The sequence below is a fragment of the Petromyzon marinus genome, chromosome 2, assembly GCF_048934315.1.
Source record: "Petromyzon marinus isolate PM22_M1 ecotype Great Lakes invasive population chromosome 2, UKy_Petmar_22M1.pri1.0, whole genome shotgun sequence".
Lineage (NCBI taxonomy): Eukaryota > Metazoa > Chordata > Hyperoartia > Petromyzontiformes > Petromyzontidae > Petromyzon > Petromyzon marinus.
In genome coordinates, this window is record NC_133668.1 from 8,727,469 (window position 1) to 8,754,772 (window position 27,304).

At 51.2% G+C, this 27,304-nt stretch overlaps 1 protein-coding gene across 5 annotated transcripts; it reads left to right on the top strand.

The window, feature by feature from the left end:
- LCMT2 (leucine carboxyl methyltransferase 2) lies at window positions 1-27,304 on the top strand. 5 transcript variants are annotated; one of them, XM_076069308.1, is made up of 14 exons: window positions 1-405; window positions 2,143-2,282; window positions 2,903-2,984; window positions 3,761-3,995; window positions 7,505-7,658; window positions 8,225-8,414; window positions 9,690-9,734; window positions 10,693-10,780; window positions 11,571-11,816; window positions 12,372-12,593; window positions 13,032-13,129; window positions 14,023-14,216; window positions 14,814-14,952; window positions 26,622-27,304. In XM_076069308.1, exons 1-14 carry the CDS (start codon window positions 169-171, stop codon window positions 26,850-26,852), a joined length of 2,301 nt encoding a protein of 766 aa, XP_075925423.1. In that variant the 5' UTR covers window positions 1-168; the 3' UTR covers window positions 26,853-27,304. The 5 variants fall into 5 exon arrangements, with proteins under 5 accessions (XP_075925423.1, XP_032820724.1, XP_032820734.1 ...); XM_032964833.2 differs by having other exon boundaries at window positions 3-405; window positions 9,627-9,734; XM_032964843.2 differs by having other exon boundaries at window positions 4-189; window positions 9,627-9,734.

A 27,304-nucleotide genomic window follows, 5' to 3' on the forward strand; every position in this document is an offset into this window, starting at 1 on the left:
TTCACTTCACTTGGACACCCCCTCTACGGCTCGCCGCTCCTTTCCTAATGAGGATAAAAGGAGAGGGAGGAATAGCTTGCGTTTAATCAACCACCATCACCACCACCCACCATCACCACTCTCGATCGTTAACGCCGCGCGTCTCAGCCGCCCCTCTGGGGGTCCACCATGCGACACGAGAGCGCCTCGGTATGGTCGACGTCGGACGACGCGTCGTGCGCACCCCTGCCGCAGTTGCTCGCCCGTGCCACGTGGTGGACTGTTGATCAACTCCGTTGCGACCGTCAGCAGCGTCGTCAGCAGTTTGGTCGCGATCGTCGGCACGTCTCTTCTTTTTCTATCGTCACCAAAGAAGCCCCGGCGCAAACAAAGTGTCCCAAAGCAAAGAGAAGGGCGAGAGACCATGTGAGCCAGCCCAAGTGAGCGGACCGCCGATAATGATGAAGCCAACCAATGTTAACCCCACGTGGGGGGGGGGGGAGAGGGGGGTTCCACTCGTAGTGACGATGCCGACCGGAGGTCGCGCGGTTTTTCAATGAAGAATCGAGTCTCGTTTTTAATCGTCCCCGCGTTTTGCATTGTTTCGTTCTCGCCATTCGTCAAAGTCTCGCAGCGCGCGTTAATGTTAAATGTACACGTTTCCAAACTTCGCAGAAGTCGCCAGATCAGAAGACAGAACAACTCTGGGCTGCGTGTCGGTCGTCCGCGCGCAGAGGGCAGTGTCGCGAATGCCACTGTTGTGCTGAACTTCTCCTGCTCCTGACATCTTGACTCGAGCCTGACGCCTCGTCCTAGCCCACACAGGCGGCACCATCATTCCCGTGCCGTCCCACAATACGTGCACGCGGATTAGCTGCGGCGACGGTCGGTGATAAGCTGCGGCTAAAGTATGGCCCAAACCAATGCCAGCGATGAACGATACGGCGTGGCGAGACTTACATCCGGCAGTGGATTTGCAAACGGCTGAAATTTAATGAATGGGTGACTAAAATCGTGCATTTGCATTGCAAACTGTTGTTGATGTTGAGTCGTCCCCCCCCCCCCACAATAACCACGCAAACCCAATTGTTCTTACATTGCAAGTTAAGTGAAGAGGACTTGAGGCTCTAAATGGTGATGACTAGCATGCCAATCTTCCTTTGAAGCCGGTTGATTGACATTGGGCTGACAAGGGCAAAGCGCAGCAGTGTTAATTTCTCAACTCCATCCGGGTGTGACTGCGCTCGCATCATGTGTGACTTCACCACCAGCTGTGAAGCAAGCGCTTTGCGGTGGTAAAGTCCCCGGCGTGCCCGCGGTATTTTGGGAATTTAATTTATTTTAAAGGAAAGAACCTCACAGCAGGCGAGGACGGACGAACTCTCCGTGCCATTCAGTGGCCGATCTATCCCCCCCCACTCATCCCCCCCCGCCCCCCCCAAAAACATATCCCACCCTCCCCATTAAATTGGTCGTGCCGCGTGCGGGACGGCAGAAGACAGCTGTCAGCCCACCACCCCGTCACCCACCCACCCACCAACCCGTCACCCACCCACCAACCCGTCACCCACCCACCAACCCGTCACCCACCCACCAACCCGTCACCACCCCGTCACCCACCCACCCACCAACCCGTCACACACCAACCCACCAACCCGTCACCCACCCACCAACCCGTCACCCACCCACCACCCCGTCACCCACCCACCAACCCGTCACCCACCCACCAACCCGGGCCCACAGTGACGTTTCGATCCGGTGTGCCGCAGAGATCGAGCGAGCTCGAGACTGCGTGCCGTGGAGTGAAACCTGTTGAGAAGCACTGCGGGCGTGAGACCACAAAGGCAGACGACGAGTTGGGAGCGCGAATGCGGCACGGTGGTGAATTTCACGACTACCAGTGGGTGCAGACGTAATTGGTCACCGATTGCGATGGTACAATCCGCTTGCTAGAGAACTTAGGTCGGTGCCTTATGCAGTGGCAGCAGCAACAATTACGCTGCTAACACGAGCGGCAGCTTGTGAAACAGAGCAGAGTCCTGGATTGTGCAGCAGCAGTAAGCAATCTGCTTCGTGATTCAAACGTGAGTCAGTCATCCATGCAGAGCGCCGGTGTTGTTCGCACTACGACGCCACTCGGCGGCGATGCCGGTCTCTCCGCAGGCGCGAGTGCAAGGGACCAATGACAGCAGCATCCTCAGCAAGGTGTCCATGGCGACAGCCGGATACGTGCAGGACCAGCTCCTCGCACACTTCATCTGCGAAGCCCAGCGGCAGCGGCGGCGATCCCCTCTCATCAATAGGTGGGGGTCCCCATTCGCCCAGCCAGCCCCGCTCACCTTGCCAGCTCCGCTCACCTTGCCAGCCCCGCTCACCTTGCCAGTGCTGCTCACCTAAGAAGGGCCCTGCTGTCCGTACATTGCCTCTGCCTCCTGTGCCTTGCGTGTTGATGATGGCGTCATCACGTGTGTGTGCGCACGTGTGTGCACGTGTGTGGGAGTGCAACGGTTAGCGCGCTGCACTATGAACCCGGCGACTTGAGTTCGATTCGCGCTCACGTCCAACACCGGTGACGATTATCTGAATCGGTTCTGGGCCTCCACTAGGTCGACTCAGCCTCAAATGAGTACCTGGTGCGATGTGTGAATGAGCACCTGGTGCGGTGTGTGAATGTGCACCTGGTGCGATGTGTGAATGAGCACCTGGTGCGATGTGTGAATGAGCACCTGGTGCGATGTGTGAATGAGCGCCTGGTGCGATGTGTAAACATCGCCACTGGGGAGACATGCTCGGCCAGGCATGGTGCTGGCCACCCACCCCTTCGCGCTCTGTGCCGGCCTTCATAGGTGCTCGCTAACAGCGCTTTCCCCAACGGTCTCTTCAAGACTATACGGGGGATCTTTGTCCGTGTGTGTGCACGCAGGGGTTATTACATCAGAGCCAAAGCTGTGGATTACGTCCTGACTTGCTTCCTGGAGCGGACACGAGCGGAGCCGAGGACACAGGTGCTCGCTTCTTTGCGACGATTTGGTCGTGCATTGAAAACGTTTGGACACGGGCACCGTGTGCGGCTATGTTCATAGTTTCATAGTTTCATTTATTTTGGTATAGCCCTGTGAGCCATTCGGCTCTTGAATCGGGTGCAACCGCAACAAACAAAAAAACATGAACAAGAAAACATGACCTCTACACACTGTTTACAAGGCAAGTTTCATCTGGGCGCTTTCGGTTGCTTCTCTCGCAGTATACGTACGTGATTTGCAGCAGAGGGTAGTGCAGAAAAACAGTCCATTGTTGTACCGTGTTGCTCTACGCTTCCGCCGGCCCTTAGCAATCCGCAGTGACCGGCGTGGTGAAGTACGATAAAACGACCGCCACAATCCACGTGGCATGTGGTGGCTCCTCCGCCAGCATTGGACTGACAAAGGGCCTGTGTACGTGTACAAGTATACAGGGTGAACTATTTATAGGTACCCCACTAAAATCAATGGGGGGGGGGGGTTGAGGGTCAATTAGAGAAAAGAGAACATTTAATTTCAAAGCCTCTGCGCGTCTTCCATCGGCGTATTAATGCTTTCAACGACTCTCTGCCGTTGGGCATTAAGCCATTGCTCCCGCAACATTTAATTGCCTGTCACGAAAGAAGTGCGAGGGGCATCGTTTTAAATCGGTGGGGTATTTACAAATGGATCACCCTGCATCTCTGCAACACAACTTCGGTCTCGGGGGCCCGGCTCTGCGCTCGCCGTGACCTCTCCCCGGCCGGCGTCGGGGCGAGCAGATGGTGTCGCTGGGCGCCGGCTTCGACACTGCTTATTTCCGACTCAAGTCGGAGGCTCGGCTGGGCCGGGCCGTGGTGTTTGAGGTGGATTTCCCGGCCGTCGCGCGGAGGAAGGCGACGCTCATCCGCCAGAGCCCCGAGCTGCTCGCGCTGCTCTCCCCGGGCCGGGTGCGGTTTAATGAAGCCGAGTCCGGCGATGAAACTCCTAAGCCTGGCGACCCTTCTCTGCCAAAAGGTGACTTGGGGCCGCATCGGAGAAAAATCCACGCGATCATGAGAGAGTGCGTGCAAGCTCCAAATATACGGGCGTCAGGGTTCGGGATCGAACGCACGACCAACCTGCATCCTAGGGGAGGTAGATTCTATGAACGCAGCCTCCCACCACAGCAGTCCAACTTTCCCAAGTGCTTCCCACTACGTTCAAAACCATTATGTTATCATAATTCGTAAGTACATTGGAAATTTGTGCCGTTCTTAATTGGCTAACACTTGAGTCGGTGGTATTGGCTAATGGGTGGAGCAGTGGCACAGTGGTTAGCGTGCTGCTGTCGAAAAACCCGGCTACCTGATTTCTATTCCTAGCTACGTGCACCATCGGTGGCAAGTAATATCTGAAATGGTCCTACACTCTTCCCCCTTCAACGCCCTGTACTGGCCAGCAATGGTGAAATATGGTAAAACAACCCCAACGGCCAACATGCCATGGAGAGGCCTTCATTCAGCAGTGTATTGCCAAAGAGCTGTACATACCATGAGTGGTAATAGTCGTGACATGGCCAGTAGTGACAAGGAGACACATAGCAATTGAGCAATTATATGGATTCTTTGCCTCACGATACTCGCAATCAATCACATTTATGAGTAACAGTAATATACCGTTTATGCAAATAATTAGCAAATTATATGAAACTAGCGGGAAGTAGCTTGTGTTGCCCTGGCGAAAAAGACACACGCACACATCGACTTACACACAGACATCGACCCACACATACAAACACATCGACTTACACACACACACGTGGATTCACACACACACACATGGACTCACACACACACACATGGACTCACACACACACACATCGACTTACACACACACATCAACTCACACACATACATACAACAACAACCGACATTTGCCACTAAGTGGCGGTGACGTCACCGAGACGCTTGTGCCAGGCCATGTGCACCTTGAGGCCACGTGAAGTGTCGAACGCCCGCTGGCAGGAGGTCACGGGGCAGACCCAGGTGCCACAGGTCTACTGACTGAGATGACCGAGACGACTGGCTGATGCACCACCTGTGCCCCCTACTGTGCCAATTTGCTGTGCTTTAGCCACCCGGCGCTCTGCTCGTTGTTGTGAGCGTCGCTCCTCCGCCCTCTGTTATTGTTGGAGGGCGACTGCCTCCAACTGCCCAGTAGCGTCCTTCACGAGCCTCCTCCACAGAGGCTGATCTTGACACCACTGGTACCAGTCATCGGCAAGTCCACTCAGCTCCACATCCTCCTGTACCACGTCACTCCATCTCTTCTCTAGCCTGTGCCGCGCCCGTTTAGCCCCCTCGATCCGGCCGAACAAAAGCTGTTTGGGCATGCGGTGATTGGGCATGCGGGCTACATGGCCCAGCCAACGCAGCCTTGCCTGCCGGAGGTGCTCACCGATGGGACTTTGTCCAGATTTTTCGAGGATTTGTGAGCTCCTCACAATCCAGCCTGGTTAAGGCCAGGATTGATCGTAGGCAGGCCAGCCTAAATGTTTCTAACCAGCGAAGATGTTCCATTAGGGGGGTTCACGTTTCGCAAGCGTAGAGAAGGGACGGAATGACTGGCCGAGAAGACCCAAAGCTTCGTGCGGAGCGACAGACCAGGTTGCTTCCACACAGCGTTATGCAACTGATGAAAATATAATGCCGCTCGATTGATTCGGAGTGAGACCTCTGCTGTTAAACTGGAGCAAGTCATGAGCACACTGCCCAGGTATGGGAAACTCCACTCTCTCCACAACTGCCCCATCACCGATTGGGAGTTGTGGGGGTGGAGTGCCCGATGGTACAAAATACCCAGGCAGGTGCTTCGTTTTGGTGGAGCTGATGGTAAGCTCCCATCTCTTAGTGGCACACTCCAGTTTTAGCAGCAGCGCCTCTAACTCCTCCTCTGAGTGAGCTGCAATTACCAGGTCGTCGGCATACATACAGTAACGTGGTTGACCAATAGGGAGCCATCCCTTGACCGCACCCGGGCATTGATCAGCCTCCCATTGTATCTGTACCAGATGGAAATTCCTCTGGTACAGCCATCAAAGGCTTCATGGACTACGTGGTCGAAAAAGATGTTAAATAATGTGGGAGCCAGAGGACATCTCTGTCGCACCCCAAGGTGAACAGGGAATGACTCCGACTCCCGACCACGTAGTTTTACCCGGGCCCGCTCACCATCATGAAGGTCCTTAATGACCATGAGCAGAGGGTCAGGGACTCCGAAAGCACGAAGAGCAACCCAGAGCCCAGGCCTACTGATGGTATCATTGGCCTTGACCAGGTCAATAAAGCAGAAATGTAGGTCTTGTTGGAATTCGCTGCACCTCTGCTGTAGCAGACGGACAGAAAATATGGCATCTGTGCAGGACCGCCCTTTTCTGAAACCGCATTGAGGCTCTGCAAGCCTCTCCTCAGCGTGCCTAGCAAGGCGATGTTGAGTAATCCTTGCGAGGACCTTTCCTGGCACACTGAGGAGTGAGATGCCCCTGTAGTTGTTACAGTCTGTGCGGTCCCCCTTTTAAAGAGGGGGACCACCAGGGCATCCTTCCAATCTTGCAGAACCCATCCAGTGGTCCAGACTATTGTTATGATGTTATGTAGGGCAGTCTGTGCACAAACGCCACCCTCCCTCAGCATTTCGCTTGGAAGATCATCTCTGCCCGGTGCATTTCCTGGTCACAGACTCTGGATCGCCTTCAGTACTTCCTCAACAGATGGCACCTCAGCCAGCCACTCACAGGGGGTGACTTCCTCCTCCAATATTTGAGGCACCGCAGCCTCAGCAGGGTCATCCCCACTTTGTCCCACGTTTTCCTGGCTGAGGGATTTCCCCTCCCCCAGGACCTCACAGAAATGCAAGATGTCTTTGAAGAGGTGGGAATACCCACACTCTACCCCACCATGGGTGGTAAAATGGCCCTAGCTATAGCACTTTTGCCGCTTGTTGCAGAGGTTCACGGTTCGAATCCATCGCCCACCCTGATTAATACTGTGGGTGTATTAATACTGTGGGTGTATAAATACTGTGGGTGTATTAATACCATGGTGTATTAATACCATGGTGTATTAACCATGATAATACTACACACCGTCTACTTCACTGTGGACGTTAAAGATCGGGCTATGTCATTCGCAAGAGTAGGCCATTATGTGCGGGCGTCGGGGCCGAAATTTGAAAATTACACAATAAATAACTCGGGATGATACATAGCAATCATTGCCCCTTACTGGCCCAGGTCATTTTTTGAGATGACACTGTCCTCGTCTCTTGAGTTGACACCTGGTTAACAAAACAAACTTAAACCTTGCCAATCGACTAACTGTGCTGTGCCCATTTATACTGCTGGGTGGACTGAAACTTGCCCGTCGTTTCAACTGGCACACCGCAAGACGGAACCAGCGACCTCTGGATTCCAAGTCGAGTGTGCTCGGCCGTTACACCGCGGTGGTATCGAGGGTTTAATGTGTCCCCCCCCCGGGTCTGGCGAGGCCTGTGCGTGAGCAGCGCCGACTACTGTCTGCTTGGCGTGGACGTGACGCAGCTGCGAGAGCTGGAGGAGTCGCTGGTGGGCACCGGCTTCGACCCTGCCGCCCCCACTCTGCTGCTGTCCGAGTGTGTGCTCACCTACGTCGACGCAAACAGGTGCGGCCACAGATCCGGGATCGACGCTCACACACGCGCAGATCCAGAATCCGCGCTGTCACATGCAAATCCAGAATCTATGCTCGCGTACAGATCCAGAATCCATGTTCACATGCACACAGTTTGAGCCACCGTTAACTGATCTAGAATCCACGCTCAGGCAAGATCCAGAATCCAGGCTCACACACAGATCCAGAATCCACGCTCGTGCACAGATCCAGAATCCACGCTCGTGCACAGATCCAGAACCACACTCGTACACACAAGAGTGAGCAATCATTCACAGATAGTAAAATCCACACTCACACATGGATCCAAAATCCATACACACACACACACACTTACACAGAGCTAGAACCGCACTAACCAACTACTATCCAGGTAAAGCCTGTGGACAGCTTCTGAGATGTGACACGGTTGGGTGCATTCTGGGTGATATGGCCATAGGCTTGGTACATTTTGATAAAGAACTAAAACCACCAGCATTGGCTCTCCAACGCAAAGTGCGATTTTTGCGATCGTAGGCATCTCCGGCGCCTGCCGTCATTCCCGCCCACTGTGCGCAGAGCCTCGGCCCTCATCGGCTGGGCGGCAGAGCGGCTGGTGGCGGCCACGTTTGTCGCGTACGAGCAGGCCCACCCGGGCGACGGCTTCGGCTCCGTCATGATGAACCACTTCAGTCGACTCGGGTCGCCGCTGCGAGCGCTGCGCCGGTTCCCCACGCGCCACGCCCAGCACGCGCGATACCTGAGCCAGGTGCCTCCATCAGCTCTACGGCAACTCGCAAGGGACACAGGGTAGCCAGGGAGGGTGGCTGGGCCGGTGGTGGGGGGGAGGGGGGGGCGGTGGAGGTTGTCCAGATATCGTTTCTCAGTGGCAGCCCCGCCGTCTGTAACGCCCGTCCCACTGGACATTTTCAGCAGCGTTAAATCCGCATGGACTTTTTGTATGTTTGCACATACATTGAAAATCAATATATTGAACGAAGCACAAGTGATAGGGGAAAGGGGTACAGGTATTTTGTGGACAGCAAGCACGGGGTCAGGTGTCCATGAGGTAAGGGGTACGGTGGTTGGGTGCACGGCCGCACTCATGTAGGGGTAACCGTTTTGAACGTGGTATTTTTAGGCGAGGAGAGGAAGAAAATGCAAGTGCGGGTGAGAGACTATACTCAAACAGAACCGTTAAATATAATAACCTGCATGCGCTGAGTGAACTTGTCATTCTTATTGGACTCGTTCTGCATGGATTTTTAATAGGTGCTTAAAGGCACCAACCCCTCTCGCCTGGCTATCGAGTAACACTGAAATTGTCTCTGAGCCTCAGTCACCGTCATTTATACACGTGAAATATTGCACGTGTTGTGAATTGCATTGTTATTATTAATTACATGTGAATGGATGAGACATTTCTTTTGACGCTCAGTGGATAGAAGGGAGACATTTGCGCCGTTTTCCAGATGTGTTTGTTTGTCCGCAAAAGATCACGCCATTAGATTTTTTTGCCAAACCATGAATCTGGCTAAAGATTCGATGGATTTTGTCCACATTATTTTATAGGGCATGCAAAAGTGTCTTTAGTTGAGTTTCAGGTCCCTCCTAGCGTGTGTGTAATTTCAAGTTCAACACCGGTTAACTGGTCATAATTTGTCCACTTGATGCTCAAAAGCGGGCTTTACAGAGAGCAGTTAACAAGTGTTGACCTTAGCGCGGCATATACGTTGCCTTCCCTCGAGAGAAATCTCTGTTGAATCCATTAGTGTCCTTAATACTTCCGGAAATAGACGTAATGACTTCCAATGTTCCGTAATTGCTCTTAGCCGAGCTTTGGAGTATGCTTTATCGGAGAGGGATAATATTGTTAATACTGCCGAAGGGTGGTAAATTTGCACAGGCATCCCACAAAAAACGATGGTTCGTGCGTTGGCTGGACGACGCCGTCTCCTGCCGTCGTGTCTCCCCTGCGTAGGGCTGGGAGAGGTGCGAGAGCGTGGACATGAACGAGTTTTACCTGAACGTGCTGTCCGTGCAGGAGCGCGCGAGGGTGGAGCACCTGGAGCTGTTTGACGAGCACGAGGTACACCGCCGGTTCGTCGGTTGTCACCATCAATCGTCAAGCTCTCGAGGAGGTTCTGGAAGGAAGGGATGGTGGGCAAGGGGCAGAGGAAGAAAAAAATATTAATTTTGCTTGGCGGACTTGAAGGCAGTGGGAGGGAGAGCAGAAGGGGGGCATTGTGTAATAAAGAAGGAAGCTCACGATTGAAGAGGAAGGAGGAATTTTTTTTAGATTTTTATGTTTTTATATTTAAGTAGGAGCCCGGTACAGAGCACAAACCACGACATGAGGGGTGGGGAGGATACAGAATCTGCACGGGTATAAGTCCCGACGCTGCGCTCCTGAGTTTAGAGGAGGGGGGCGATTGGGGGCTCGCTGCTGCCGCACCGAGTGGGGACCGCGAGCGGGGTGCGTGTAATTTTACGTGGGGAGGGGAAGGTGAGGCAATAAGAACTTAAGTAAGGGAGTAGAGGGAGTTGCAGGGGAAGAAGGGGGGGAAGATGGAGGAAGTGTTAGTTACGGACCTGCTGCTTGGCAGAGGACTAATAAGACACCGGTGATTGCACTCTGATTGGCATGTGTAAAGATCAGTTGTTGGCAGGGTTATGCAAGTGATACGCTCATGGTCCGTTACGTCGAACGGAACAAACTCTGCAAGCGCGACAACAACATTTGAGAACCGATGCCAAGAAGAGTGAAACGTTTGACCAACGAAAAAAATAAGTTCTTGTATCAACTCACAACTCTGAAACCGTTTATGAAATTGAGGTGAATCATTAAGTCTCGAATTCACCCCAAAAAAGCCGGTCCTTTACCCCCCAGTAGTTTACGCAGCGATTTACCAAGCGATCGTTCCCTGCTATTTAGAAAAGTTTTATCCTCATCGCTCTGCCGGGGGTCTCGGCGCCCCGAGCCACCAAGCCCACGTGACCCCTGATTTCCTGTTTGGTGAAAAAAAAAAAACCTCTTTGTTTTTCAGGAGTGGCACTTGAAATGCTCCCATTATTTCATCCTGGTCGCCTCCAAAGGAAGGTTGAGCTCAGAGCCCGTTCTGCCCCCGCCGTCAGGTAGCTCCTTACACCCAGCCGGTGGACATGGGCCATGACCTGAGGTCGCCTTCCCAGCGCTTCGCTGAAACATGGTGAAATTGCTCTTGTCTGCGATCGTATTTATCCTTGACTGTGCAAGCCCTCTTTGTTAACCAACTTAAGCAGATGTTCATTTGTCTCACGGGTGAATTCATGAATAAATACATTCAGTACATAGATATATAATCACGATAACACGTTGCAGCACTATAATTGCTATACTTACAAAGCCATTGTTCCATACTATAATAGTAAAATAATTATTGGCATCCATACAAAATAAATAGTACATGTAGTCTGAGACCACAGAAGGGAGACATTGTGGCACAGCCAATTTTTATTGTCTGGTGTAAAGATAGGGAAGGGTGGCCCAGAAAAAAATCTAAACTTTTGGATAAGGCAAAACAAGCGTAAACTTGACAATAAAAAATATTTCTCTTGTTATCTTCTTGGAGTCGGGTGTAGACATAGCATGTGTCGTCTGCGATTATTGCTTCTCAAATGAGTCGGTTTTCTGGCCAACGTGTTTGTGTTCGCATGGAGTGCTGATTCACCGACTCGCAACATGCGCGGAATAGCGCATGAGTATTGAACCAGTGCAAGCACGGTTCCACCCACGACCTGGATAATACTCCCACGGCCGAATCGAGCATTAGCCACCGGCGGCAGTGCGGTACGGAGCCGGGGCCCTCCTCATGCGTGTGCACGGCGACCCCTGACCCCCGTCTCCCTCGCCGTCAGTTCTCCTCTTCTCCCTCGGCATCATCAGGCTTTGTCAGCAGTGAGGAGGAGCGCGAGCTGCCCGTGCTGTCACTGTCTCCGTGCGAGGCAGCCCTGGCCCTCCCGCCCAGCTACGGCCACCGCTCCTGCACGCTGGGGCCGCCCGCTGGCCGGGCCGCCCTGCTCACGCTAGGCGGGTTCGGGCCACGGCATGGGCGGCACGGGCGTCTCACCGGGGCCTGGCTTCTGGTGCCGCCCGGCGCGGTGGTGACCAAAGACTTTGGACCCAAGTGGGGTGAGCTGTGATTGTTGGTTATTGTCTTTAACGACCCTTTGTCAATCCGACTGCTGGATGAAGAGCAAAGGAAAGCCTCCCCCGTACCGCGTCGGTAATATGGGATGCTTGATCATGCCGTTTGGTGAAGAGGAGGCCCAGGTTCTGATGTCACTCACCACTGATGTTAGCTGTGACCAGGAATCAAACTCAGGTTGCCGGGTTAATATGTGAACCACTACACCGGCGCTCCACCCGATTGTCATTACATTTTACTCACTTTATCATCTGTCCAGGGTCAATACAAATTTGTACCACTCTGCGCGAAGTGAACAGTGGTCAACAGTGGTTTTCCTGCAAAAGGAACGTGGAATTTACACACGCGCCAGCATGCACGAGTGGGGTGTATTGTTATTCAAGAGATATGCAGAAAAATTGCCCTTCCATCAAAACATGCATTCTTCCTCTGCTGCCATGACTGCGGCATCAGCGCGCGTGCCTGACGGGGCATCATTGCTTGTGCTCAAGAATTCACGGCGTATTGTTTTTCCGTCCCAACGCCACCGCCACGTGCAGATGGACGCATGTACCCTTCGCTGACGGCCACTTCGGCCCACGAGGCCGTGCTGTTCGGGGGGCGGCGCTCACCCGCCAGGCCCTGCGCGGACGTGTGGCTGGCGCGCCTCGGGGGCGACGCGGGCAGCGCCGCGCCATCGCTCGCGCTCTCCGAGGTGCCATGCATCGGCGCGGCCCCCTCTCCACGCTGGAGGCACGCGGCATGCGTGGTGAGCTGCCGAGGTGAGGGAGCGAGGGATCCTCTTCGCTGCGACTCTTATTTTTCCAAGCCCCGGCTCCGGTGACTTTGTCTCTCTGCGGATTTTAAAGATGTACGTTCGGCCACTTTGTATGCATGTTGAACTTCTTTAGCACCGTATGTAGCCAACCGTTGCTAATTGCGGGTGCGGGGGAAGGACTACAGAATAAATGCAAAAAGCAGTTTTAAATAAATGAGTTTTCAATCTAGATGATTTAAAGGTGCATAGTCCAAGTAGCTTCCTAATATCGGAAGGAAGAGTGTTCCAGATTGCCGCAGAAGCACATCCAAAAGCACGCGATGCAGTGACCATCTTAATGGTGCTCGTACTTTGACACAGCTGTCAGCTCATCGTTTGTTGTTAACATCAAGGATAAGTAGTTCAGGTTGGGCTGTGAGTGCACGACTGTCTTGTCTGTCAGGGAGACGCTTCCTGTTTGTCTACGGAGGGAGGGACACCCAGCACCTGGTTCTCAGTGACTGGCACTTCCTGGATCTAGAGGCGTTCACCTGGACTCAGGTGAGCAAAGCCAGGGGGGAGGGGAACTCTTTACATCGCAGCCCGCAGGCCACTAAATGATTACACACATTGAAAAAAGTGCCACTCTTGACAATGTACAACAGGCATGGGTACAGCCCTTGCGTCATTCCAGTACTGGATGAGGGCCCTCCCTCTGCCCTGCGGGTCGCAGAGGTTGATTGGCCATACTTCACTACACTGGTCAATGCATGTCGGTGAAGACGAGGCACACAGACGTCGGAACATAGTGCGGCACAACAGATTTAGCGGCTCTGCTGGCAGTGTAGCCCCACATCAGCCTGCAGCCTTACACGTGGTCATCACTTCAAACACCGATCGGGCTCAAACCTGCGTAACTTTCAGAATCTGGCGAGATCGGGCGCATTCAGGTCCATTCAGTTATAGGCATCACTTAGGTCATCGCACAACGTGATGCCACAGAGGTGCAAGCTACCAGACACCACGGAGTGTTGAGAGTGATTGTGTGAGCAGTAGACTCTGTGTGTGCGTGCGCAATTATACAATTGTGGTCCGCGCGTGTGTGGTGTGTTTGTGTGTGCATGCATGTGGGGAGCGGTAGCGCAGTGGTTAACATGCACTACACTGCGAATCCAGCAACCCGCTTTTGAGTCCCGCTCATGCCCAACAGCAGTGACAAATTTCTGAGTCTGTCCTGGGCCTCCCCGAGGTTGACTCGGCCTTAAACGAGTACCTGTTACGGTGCGTGAACATCAGCACCGGGGTATCAAAGGCAGCGGAACGTGATGCTCGCCGACCACCCCCCTTCGTGTGCGCTGCCGGCCTTAGTAGGTGCTCGCCGTAAGCACTCGTCCCGACGGCCTTGTTAAAAGCTCTGTGGGGGGGTCTTTGCGTGTGTGCGCCAACGTGTGAAGCTGCCCGTGTCCGGGAGCCGGCCCGAGGGCCGACACTCGCACGCGGCGTGCGGCTTCGGAGAGGGGGCGGTGGTGGCGGGCGGGCTGGGCGCGGCGCTCGTTCCGTTGGGCTGCGTCCACCTCCTGTCTCCAGCGGCACAGCACGAGGGCTTCACGTGGCGGCAGCTGCCCCTGCGCCATCCGATCACGCCGCGGTGAGCGCCACAACGGCACCTGCGCGGGGTGGCGTGCGCGGCTGGCACGTGCTCCCTTTGCACGGTGCCTGGACCCCTCTGGCACCGTGGACTCCAGTGCAGTTCCACCTCCTGCACACTCGATGCCATTGCACGCACCTCACAATGTGACCGGTTCATCCACTCGTTGGATGGCTTTCACGCGGGCAAAAAAATTGTACACCTCGTTTAAAATGCTCTATAAACCCGCCGAGCTGATATCGATTTTCCTCGCCACATCCAACATCAGTGGCGATTAATATATGGTTCTGCCGCACGTCAACTTACACTGACCAGAGTGGTAAAGTATGGTTAAAACAAAAAACACCTCCTTGGCCAATGTTCCAATGGGAGGCCTATTTTCCAGCAGTGGATTGACAAAGGGCTGTAAATTATTATGATTATTGACCACATCATGCACTCCCACGACTGCTGCTGTTGCTCCTCCCCTGCATTCCACGGAAGGTTGTGTGGCGTTTTTAACAGCAAACGGCAACCATTTACAATTCAAGATGAGGGCTGTGTTTGTTGTTTCTCGTGTCCCGTATGTGATTTTTGCCTCGGGCGGTTTTGTTGCAGTTACTCGCACACGGCGCACGTGATAGAGGAGAGGCGGCTGGTGCTGGTGGGCGGCGTAGGCATCCACTCCGCATACCCACCAGCGCTGGCCATTGTAGACCTGCTCACCGGGAGCACACAGGAGTACAATGTTGACACGGTGAGTTAAAAATGTACGGAAGCAAAGTGCAAACATGAATAAGGACAATTTGCTTCACAAGTTGTGAGGGAAAAGTGCTGTTCATGAGCACCTCTAAGGCTGGCACAGAAGACAATAATGATAATAGTTTGAGGTGATGACATGGTGGCCTAGCAGTAGCACGTTTTCCACTTGTTACAGAGGTTTGCGGTTCGATATCCAGCGGCCGCCCTGGTTATTACCAGGTCACCATGGTGGCGAGATGTTAACTACCTCGCCTGTATACAGGAGGTTGTGGTGTGATCCTGATTCTGACGATGCCTGTATATTGATGTATCTTTGTTTAATTATTTTTTCCGCCACTCGGCCGCCCGGGGGTTGCCCCTGGCAACGCACGCGCGTCATCGGTGGAGGGGGGAGATTTATCTTTCGCCTTCATTATGCAAATAAACGCTGAGGTAAATTCTTCAAAGTTTCATGTCCCCCGCCCCACCCCAATGTGTGCACTTACTACTATAGAATCGTAGATATTAATATTATAGTGCTTACATAGTATAATTCTAGCGTGGGCGGAGGGATGGTGGGGGGGGGTAGCGGCCTAGCCCCCAGCCTGCCAAGGTGCCACCTCGGCCGGCTGGGCAATCTAGGCGAGGCCAGGGGCTCTGCATGGGCCTAGGCCTCACCACGACAATGTTAAGTACTTTTTTCTTGCTTCTTTTGCTAAACTCACGTACATAGAAACCTTTCATTTAAATAATCACCTTACAAAAATTACACTAATCATGTTTATGTGCAGACAACTAATATGAATATTTATTGCTTCTTTCGCTAAACTCACGTACATAGAAACTTATTATTTTAATAATCACCTTGCAAATATTACATTTTTTTTGCTTGTGTGCTCACAACTAATATTACTACATTTACTTAGTAAATAAAAATGTATTTATTATTTTTCCTAAGTCCTTATGTGCGTGTGAGTCCATGTATGTGTCTGCGACGATGTTAGCGTGTGTATGTCCGTGTGTGTTTGCATGAGTCCATATATGTGTGTGTACAAAAAAATTACTTTGCAAATAATAAATTAATCATGTTTGTGTGTTGACACCTGCATATTACATTAATAATGTTTGTGTGCAGACAACTAATATTTCAATTTTAAGTTGCAACATATTAAAATATTAACGTGTGCTTTTATGAAGCCGCACCAGTCTACTGGCAGTCTGTCATGTGGCCTTTTGCCTGCTTATTAATTAAAGTTAGTGGACTGGCAGTCTATTATCTACACTGTAAACATTGCTACTGGCCAGGGTGAGTGTATGCCAGTCGGTAATCTGTTGCCTGCTTCTTCACCTCGCTCAGTGTACTGCCAGTCTTTCATGGAGACTGTATCCTGCTTTTTAAGCTGCTGACCGTGTTGCCAGCTTATTATGTCGACTGCAGCAATGCTTAGGTCATTGAGTCAGCGTACTGCCAGTCTATAATGTAGACTGGTGCCTGCTTATTAACTTAAGTGTGCGTACTGCTGCTCTATAATGTAGACTTATTCTAGCTTATATCTTCAATGCATTTCTATTGTTTCGTTTGCTCACCTCACGCTCTTCACTGATATGTGGTACTGCGATGTTGATTTCTATGTTATACTGCTAAATACGTTGGACTTTCTTAGCTACAGCCGATTTTATTTGGTCTATCATTTTGTTACATTTGTGGGCAAATCAACCATTTTACATTTGGTGTACTGCACCGTTTCTTTCGACCCAAGCGGGGAGCACGCAGGGAGCTTCGATGCCCCAACTTTTGTTGAGGTTGCTGTTCTTACGGTGGGTGAGGAGCATGGTAAGAGAGACATTGTGCTTCGATACCAAGACAACACCATCAAACGATTTCCTGAGACAAACAGAGCATATGATGCCCTACAATACCACATTTTACTGTCGCAAGGCCAAGACGGGTACCACGTCCAGAGTCCTCAAATTATCAAAGCTACAGGACAAACACATCCTCACAAAACTGTCTCCTCTAAAGACTTCCATTCCTTCATGATCATGGACAGCGGAGGAAACCACATATTACGGTGCGCCAACCTCTTTCACCCGTATGTTGTCGATGAGTATGCCAAAATTGAGAGTGAGTGCATTCTTTCCATTCAACTGAATCAAAAACGCCTGCGTGTTGAACAGTATGCTCATCTCGTGGACTCTATCAATGCCAACGGAGATGTAAACGCTCACAATGTGGCCAGATTCGTTTTTTTGCCTTCATCCTTCACAGCTGGACCAAGATACATGCATGAGAAGACTCAGGATGCCATGACGTACATCAGACAATATGGCAGGCCCCATCTCTTTATCACCTTCACTTGCAATGTGAAATGGAAGGAGATTCAGATTGAGCTTTATCCAACCAAAAGCCAACAGACACACATGCAAGGGTCTTTAAACTCAAAGTTGATGACCTCATGATGCTTATTACGACTAACGAAGGCGGCGTCTTTGAAAAGGAACAAGCAGTAACTTGCCAAAAATGTCGTTTTCCTCATGTTCACATTTTTCTGTGGATGAAGGAAAAAAATCATGCAAGTGACATTGACACATTTATCAGTGGTGAGCTACCTGACCCCTATCAAGACCCTGCCCTTTTTTATGTGGTCTGCAAGCAAATGGTCCATGGCTGATGTGGCCAGTTCTATCCAAATTCACAATGTATACAAGACCGCAGGTGTACCAAGAAGTATTCACAGAACTTCTTGAAAGACACTCAGTCGGGCCATGATGGCCATCCTCTATATCGTCGCAGAAATACTGAGCATGGTAGATTTGAAACAACGCTCAGACCTGCCACTAACTCTCAAATGAAGGTTCACAACCGGTGGATCATTCCCTACTGCCCTCTTCTGTGAAAGATCTTCGAGGCACACTTTAAAGTGGAATTCTGCAATTCTGTGAAAGCCATCATATATGTTGCCAGTACATCAACAAAGGCTCTGAAATGGCTGTATTTGCCTTACAACACAGAGGGGCAAAGTGTGGATGAGGTAAAACATCTTGTCCAAGGAAGATACATCAGCAGCAATGAGATCATTTGGAGAATTATTGGCTTCCCCATCCATGAGCGTTCCCCCACAGTCATCCATTTGGCAGTTCACCTCGAAAATGGTCAACGCATCTACTTCACCGAAGGAAATGCCCAACAACAGGTCCTGCCACCACAAGATACCACCCTGATGGCGTTCTTTGTTTTGTGCCAAAGTGACCCATTTGCTGCCAACCTGCTCTACCATGAAGTTCCCTCCTACTATACATGGAGTGCTAAAAAAAATTGAAGTGACGTGCTGCTCACGGTGAATCTGATGCCTTATGAAGAGTCTACACAGTTCATCCCAACAATCAGGAGTGCTACTTTCTCCGAATGCTTTTCCTTGTTGTCAAACAGCCCAAATTTTTCCAACACCTCAAAACAGTGGAAGGAGTTGTCTGTCAAACATACAGGGAAGCTTGCAATCTTCGTGGAATTCTTGAGGATGATCACCATCTTGATTAAGCTGTAATGAGTGGCTCCGACACGATAAGTAACTTAAAGTGTTTCATTGATAAATCTTCGGTACAGCCACTTCTCTCTCTCGCCGCGGCTGTCGACCCGCTCTCGTGGCTGCGCTGCCCCGCGCCACATGGCGCTCACCCCGCTCGCTAACACACGGCTGAGTGGGTGGAGGTCGAGCCGCCACGTGGCAGGTGGAGATGGCGGGGCAGCAGCGACGGGGAGCTCCTCTTGATCTTCAAACACTGACCCCTAACGCTGCTGTACCCCCGGCTTATATTCGCTCCCCGGAGGCTAAGCCCCGCCTCTGACTACGCCCTTCGGGAACGTTCCAGAGGCTTCCCTGGTAGATCCACCCATTCACCTTTACCCCAGATATAATCCCTACTATCGATAAACCGTGGACTGTATGATAGGTAATGTAACCCCCACAATAATGCAGGAGATGGCGCTCTCTTATTACATCACCTCCCCCCGATGAAAAAAAATCTAGCCGTCCAAGCTAAGGAAGGATAAAGCGTAATACGGAGCGCCATCAGCAACTGAGCATAACAACAACAAGAATGGAATAAGAAGAATAAGGAATGCTCCAACAATCAATGCCAGACAACAACAATGCGGAATAGGAACAGACACGCAAGTTAAAACCCAAATGCTTCAAGAAACTGCGACATCTTGGAATGTGTCCACGTAGCCGGCCCATCTGCCTGAGGCGGGATCAACACTGGAACACCGGCAGGTGGAAGCAGTGGTCCAGTAGAGGGCGACACAGCCGGAACCATCGCAGGTGGGCATGGCGGGGTAGCGGCGTCCGCCGGTCCTGCCGTCTCACTCAAGGACGCTGTGGGCGGTAAAAAAACAAACTTCGGAGGATCACCTTGCACAGGGGCAGCAGGCCTGTTGGCCACGTCAGGCACCGGGAACCCGGGATTTGTAGATGACGATGGCCCAATGGGAGCAACAAACGGCTTCGATCGTGACGGGTGAACAAATCAAAGCCGACGGCCGTGACGAACGCGAACACACTGAGGAAGCAAAACCTCAATAATTTTCACCGGCCCCTGCCATGGTTTGTGGAGCTTGGAGGAGGTGCCCACAGGCACCTGCGGGCAATGAAGCCAAGCCTCATCGCCAACAGACCATGGCATGTCCTCTTTTGAACCGTATCAACCAAAACGCGGACATCAACACCCTGAATAGTGGCAGCGACCATCGAGGATCCCGCCGCCGCGGCAGCCACCCTACGAGCCAATTTCCTCCATTGTGTCTGCGAAGCCGGCTACCTCTTAGCAACGGTACCCGAGTACGAACCATCCCGCGGACCGTCTTGATGAGATGGACCCGTCCCGATGACGTGAGATGGGTGAGATGGCGAACGTGTCCGGGTGCCCGACATGTCCCAACTCGCCTGTGTGGAGGGACGTGAAGGCGGACGGTCGGCTGCAGGAGACGCGGTCAGTCCCCTTCACAACCGAGATTGCTCTTCTGCATACATTTTCAAGTTTGCAGCCCATCGAACCCCATGGAACTCTGGCAAAAATACAAAGAGGGCATGAGTGAGGACATCGTCCACAGAGCTCAGCGAGACAATCCAAACCTCGACGTCAACTTTTCTGATGTCATCTTCAAACAGACCCTCATCCCCCTTGAGGACAAACTGCACTCTATTGCTGGAAAAAAAACCTCACGTCTATGGGACTACCAACACCCTACAGGGACAACCTGCATGCCCTTGCTCAAGAGATCCTACGTTAAATATTCTATTATGGCTTACAGCTTCTTAAATGTATTGAGAAAAATGAACCAAAGCTGATGGATGCACAAAGAGAAGCCTACACGAAAATCTTGGAAGACATTGAGACTAAAAATGGAGTCATATTTTTTCCTTGATGCACCTGGCGGTACTGGGAAGACCTTTGTTCTCAACCTGCTCCTCGCTAAGGTTCGCCAGAGGGAGAAAATTTCTATAGCTGTGGCATCATCGAGGATTGCTGTGTAAGTCGATGTATGTGTGTGAGTCGATGTGTGTGTTTGAGTCCATATGTGTGTGTGTAGGTCCATGTGTGTGTGGGTCGATGTCTGTATGTGCCTTGCCAGGCACGCTGAGGAGAGGCTTGCGGAGCCCCAATGCAGTTTCAGGAAAGGGCGGTCCTGCACAGATGCCATATTTTCTGTCCGTCTGCTACAGCAGAGGTGTAGGGAATTCCAACAAGACCTACATCTCTGCTTTATTGACCTGGTCAAGGCCTATGATACCATCAGTAGGCCTGGGCTCTGGGTTGTTCTTCGTGCTTTTGGAGTACCTGACCCTCTGCTCACGATCATTAAGGACCTTCATGATGGTGAGCGGGCCCGGGTAAAACTACATGGCCAGGAGTCAAAGCCATTCCCTGTACACCTTGGGGTGCGACAGGGATGTCCTCTGGCTCCCACATTATTTAACATCTATTTTGACCACGTAGTTCGTGAAGCCTTCAATAGCTGTACCGGGGGAATCTCCATATGGTACAGATATAATGGGAGGCTGATCGATGCCCGGGTGCGGTCAAGGGATGGCTCCCTATTGCTCAACCACGTTATGTATGCTGATGATTTGGTAATAGCTGCTCATTCAGAGGAGGAGTTGGAGATGCTGCTGCTGAGACTGGAGCGTGCCACTAAAAGGTGGGGCCTTACCATCAGCCCCACCAAAACTAAGCACCTGCCTGGGTATTTTGTACCATCGGACACTCCACCCCCACAACTCCCAATCGGTGATGGGGCAGTTGTGGAGAGAGTGGAGAGTTTCCCATGCCTGGGCAGTGTGCTTATGACCGGCTCCAGTTTAACAGCAGAGGTCTCACTCCGAATCAGTCGAGCGGCAATATCTTTTCATCGGTTGCGTAACGCTGTGTGGAAGCTACCTGGTCTGTCGCTCCGCACTAAGCTTCAGGTCTTCTCGGCCACGGTCATTCCCTCCCTTCTCTACGCTTGCGAAACGTGGACCCCCCTAATGGAACATCTTCGCCGGTTAGAAACATTTAGGCTGGCCTGCCTACGATCCATCCTGGGTTTAACCAGACTGGATTGTGTGAGGAGCTAACAAATCCTTGTAAGATCTGGGCAAGGTCCCATCGGTGAGCTCCTCCGGCGGGGAAGGCTGCGATGGCTGGGTCATGTAGCCCGCATGCCCAGCGACCGCATGCCGAAACAGCTTTTGTTCAGCCGGATTGAGGGGGCTAAGCGGGCGCGGCACGGGCTAGAGAAGAGATGGAGTGATGTGGTACAGGAGGACGTGGAGCTGAGTGGACTTGCCGATGACTGGTACCAGCGGTGTCAAGATCGGCCTCTGTGGAGGAGGCTCGTGAAGGACGCTACTGGGCAGTTGGAGGTAGTTGCCCTCCAACAACAACGGAGGGCGGAGGAGCGACGCTCACAACAACGAGCGGAGCGCCGGGTGGCTAAAGCACAGCAGGTTGGCACAGTAGGGGGCACAGGTGGTGCATCAGCCAGTCATCTCAGTCGACTCGTGGCACCTGGGTCTGCCCCGTGACCTCCTGCCAGCGGGCGTTCGACACTTCACGTGGCCTCAGGGTGCACATAGCCTGGCACAAGCGTCGTGGTGATGTCACCGCCACTTAGTGGCGAATGGCGGTTGTTGTTGTATGTGTGTAAGCCTCAAGGTGCACATGGCCTGGCACAAGCGTCGTGGTGAGCGTCGTGGTAACGTCACCGCCACTTAGTGTCAAATGGCGGTTGTTGTAAGTCGATGTGTGTGTGTGTGTCTTTTTCGCCTGGGCAACGCCGGGTACTTCCCGCTATATTTTAATAAATAGTTGAATTCCTTTGGGTGCATTCACCGCGAAGATACACAGCCCCTGCTTTCACAGTAGACATTAAAGATCCCCGTGACGTCACTCGCAATGTGAGACTCATTGCATGGGCCAAATTTGAAATATTCTCCGCAAATTACTCGAAATGGGATTTCACATGGCAGTCATCCCGTCCCGCTGCCAACATTTATCAGGACCCTCCTGAAAAAGAGTAATGAGACTCGGTGAGGCTTTTCTGTGCGAACAAGCTTTCGTGACTGCAGGGATTCATATTCTTGGTTCTTTCGGGAAAGTCACGTAAAAAGAGCCAATAATATAATTAAATAATAATTCAAACATTTGGTTGTGTCGTCATTCTTTCAGGACAAGGCAAACACAAAGGCGTTGCGTTTCACGGTCGGGCAGAGTCTGACAGAGGGTGATGTTACCAGCTGGGGGTGGGGGGTGAGGGGTGGTGGGCCCAAGTGCCAGGCTACAAAGAGAAGGGAAATCACTGAGGGTGACCCATTTCCTTCCTCGCGCCAGGACCCATGCCTAACACGTTACGCCTCTGCAGATGCCGCTGGTCTCTCTATGGCACACGCATAGAGAGGCCAGCAAGATAACAGTGAATAAGAATGAATCCTTCTGCCCTCTTTATTTACATCCTCTGAAGAAGGACCAGTGCCTAAAACATCACCTTTTACGTATTTTTCCTTTAAAGGCCACAGTGTTATTGATGAACGTGTTGAGTTTTTTTGTTATTTGTGCTTTTTGCCATCACTGGCAATGCAGCATCGCCAAATAACATGTAGGTTTTTCATCAAACTAACCTGTCTTAAAATGTTTGTAATTTTCATGTTCATGTTTTCATATCTTACCTATAAAAGGCATTCTAGGTCTGTCTGTCCATCTGTCCGTCTGTCTGTGTGTCTGTGTGCACGCAACTTGCGAAGGATTTGGCTCGCTAACCGTGGGGTTTACGTTTTTTAAACGATGCCGGGTACCACGCCGTAAACCCTGTGGCGAGCCAGCGCTATTCCGTTTACCCATCCGTCAACTTTAATGTAGTTAACTTAACAATGTAGTTATATTCCCCATTATTTAATTATTTCCTCGCGCAGATAAAGCTGCCCGAGGGTTGCCCCGGGCAACACACACGCGTCATCGGTGGAGGGGGGGGGGATTTCTCATACGCGTTCAAAATGCAAAAAAAATACACCCCCCCCCCCCCCCCCAATGTGTGCATAGGGTCGGTAGATCCTAATATTATAGCGCTTAGATAGCATTATTGTAGCACGGGCGGGGGGATGGTGGGTAGATAGCGGCCCAGCCTCATCCTGCCAAGGTGCCACCTCGGCCGGCTGGGCAATCTAGGTAAGGCCGGGGGCTCTGCACAGGACTAGGCCTCACCACGCCACTCTGTCAGGTGAGTACTTTGTGCTATAGAGTCGATATACTGTATACTGCTATAGAGTCAGCATGTACTACTGTGATGATAGTGATGATAGCAGGTACCACCACAGTCAGTATGCACTGCTGTAATCATAGCAGCCACCACAACAGTTAGTGTGCACTGCTGTAGTGAAAGCAGGTACCACCACAGTATGCACTGCTGTAATCATAGCGGGTACCACCACAGTCAGTATGCACTGCTGTAATCATAGTAGGTACTACTACAGTCGATATGCACTGCTGTAGTGAAAGCAGATCCCATCACAGTTGGTATGCACTGCTGTAGTTAAAGCAGGTATCACCACAGTCAGTATGCACTCCTGTAGTGATAGTAGGTGCCACCACAGTCGATATGCACTGCTGTAGTGAAAGCAGATCCCATCACAGTTGGTATGCACTGCTGTAGTTAAAGCAGGTATCACCACAGTCAGTATGCACTGCTGTAATCATAGCAGGTACTACTACAGTCGATATGCACTGCTGTAGTGAAAGCAGATCCCATCACAGTTGGTATGCACTGCTGTAGTTAAAGCAGGTATCACCACAGTCAGTATGCACTCCTGTAGTGATAGTAGGTGCCACCACAGTCGGTAGGCACTGCTGTAGTGAAACCAGGTACCACCACAGTCGGTATGCACTGCTGTAGTGATAGCAGGCACCACCACAGTCGGTATGCACTGCTGTAGTGATAGCAGGTACCACCAAAGTCGGTATGCACTGCTGCAGTGATAGCAGGAACCACCACAGTCGGTATGCACTGCTGTAGTGATAGCAGGAACCACCACAATCGGTATGCATTGGCCCATCTGCAAAACATGACTTAGTACTTGGTGGCAAAACCCTTGTTGGCAATCCCAGAGGTCAGACGTTTCTTGTAGTTGGCCACCAGGTTTGCACACATCTCAGGAGGGATTTTGTCCCACTCCACTTTGCAGATCTTCTCCAAGTCATTGAGGTTTCGAGGCTGACATTTGGCAACTCGAACCTTCAATTCCCTCCACAGATTTTCTATGGGATTAAGGTCTGGAGACTGGCTAGGCCACTCCAGGACCTTAATGTGCTTCTTTTTGAGCCACTCCTTTGTTGCCTTGGCCCTGTGTTTTGGGTCATTGTCATGCTGGAATACCCATCCACGACCCATTTTCAATGCCCTGGCTGAAGGAAGGAGGTTCTCACCCAAGATTTGACGGTACATGGCCCCGTCCATCGTCGCTTTGATGCGGTGAAGTTGTCCTGTCCCCTTAGCAGAAAAACACCCCCAAAGCATAATGTTTCCACCTCCATGTTTGACGGTGGGGATGGTGTTCTTGGGGTCATAGGCAGCATTCCTCCTCCTCCAAACACGGCGAGTTGAGTTGATGCCAAAGAGCTCCATTTTGGTCTCATCTAACCACAACACTTGCACCCAGTTGTCCTCTGAATCATTCAGATGTTCATTGGCAAACTTCAGACGGGCATGTATATGTGCTTTCTTGAGCAGGGGGACCTTGCGGGCGCTGCACGATTTCAGTCCTTCACGGCATAGTGTGTTACCAATTGTTTTCTTGGTGATTTTGATCCCAGCTGCCTTGAGATCATTGACAAGATCCTCCAGTTTAGTTCTGGGCTGATTCCTCACCGTTCTCATGATCATTGCAACGCCACGAGGTGAGATCTTGCATGGAGCCCCAGGCCGAGGGAGATTGACAGTTATTTTGTTTTTCTTCCATTTGCGAATAATCGCACCAACTGTTGTTACCTTCTCACCAAGCTGCTTGGCAATGGTCTTGTAGCCCATTCCAGCCTTGTGTAGGTCTACAATCTTGTCCCTGACATCCTTGGAGAGCTCTTTGGTCTTGGCCATGGTGGAGAGTTTGGAATCTGATTGATTGATTGCTTCTGTGGACAGGTGTCTTTTATACAGGTAACAAGCTGAGATTAGGAGCACTCCCTTTAAGAGTGTGTTCCTAAACTCAGCTCGTTACCTGTATAAAAGACACCTGAGAGCCAGAAATCCTTCTGATTGAGAGGGGGTCAAATACTTATTTCCCTCATTAAAATGCAAATCAATTTATAACATTTTTGACGTGTGTTTTTCTGGATTTTGTTGTTGTTATTCTGTCTCTCACTGTTCAAATAAACCTACCATTAAAATTATAGACTGATCATATCTTTGTCAGTGGGCAAAAGTACAAAATCAGCAGGGGATCAAATACTTGTTTCCCTCACTGTACGTCGAATCAGCTTCAAATGAGAAACTGCTGTGATGTGTAGTAAACATCGCCAGCAGGGACTAACAAAACAAATAAAATGTGTTGCACTAGTTGTATTCTCCTAAACACGTAAAATTGATACGCAAATACTTTTTACATACATTACACTTTCTTGTATTTTTTATGTATGTATGTGTTAAGTTTCGCCCGGGCAATGCCGGGTACTTCCTGCTAGTAATAATAAATAGTTAGAGCATTAACCCTGTGGGGAGAATGATGCAGTGCCAATTTGAAATGTCTATTGCTGGCTCAGAGCTATCATCAAAGATACGCGTCATTCCATTTCTCGTTCAAGAGGAGAGGCACTTCGATTTGAGACTTTGGGCACAAAATCAGCATCAATTATCCTTGATCTATCCACCGCTGGATTTTAACACCAAAACCTTGGTGTTAAAATGTGATTAACTCTTTTGGCAGGGTGTACAACAGGTGTGTGGGTGTTGCACCGCTATAGCATGGCACGAGGTCAAATCTAGGGATCTCAATGGTAGTTCTGTGATATCTGTTTCTGCAGGGCGTTCTTTCACATGGTGATGAAATCACCGTTTAAAATAAAATTGGCTAAAAATAACTTTTTTTATGACAAACACTAAGCTTCTTCCGTTTCTTTTCGGGGGCGGCACCCGTTAAAATGCCATCCCTGCCACTGCAGTGCGGCGTGGAGGGCCCCGTGCTGCTGCACGGACACAGCGCTGTGGAGCGGTGGGATAGCGGTGGCGGCTGTGGTGGTGGTGGTGACGGAAAGGACCATGAGAGGCACATCTTCATTGTGGGAGGCGGCGGGAACTGCTTCTCCTTCGGCACGCACCTCAACCCGCGCCCGCTGATACTCCGCCTGCCGCCGAACCCCCAAGACGACACTCAGGATGCAGAGATAGCCTGATCACCTTTAATCTTTAACCCAGTAAACATGGATCATTGGGCCAGCGTTGGATCAACGTCGGGCCAACATTGGTCCAGTGGGTCCAACCTCATTGGAGGTCAACACGGTTGGCTATGTACGGTGCGAAAGAAGGTCAACATATACACATGCCAATGTTGACCCAACGTTGGGTACCTGCTTGAGCCCGGGAGTGTTGCTACAAGATATGTGACTGAAGGATGAACACGTCTTAGTGCTAACACATAGAGTAGAGCTTTCATTGATATTCATTGTAAATTTTGACCCCTTGTATGTGTGGTGGATATTCTCCAGGTACTCAGGCTTTTTCCCAATGAAGCTATACACCCGTAGTAGGTATTTCCCAAAATACTCATGCTGGACACTTCTGAGAAGACTCGGTGAGGTTTTCCAGAATAAATAAAGAGCAATAAATAAATGTGTGATCTTCACAA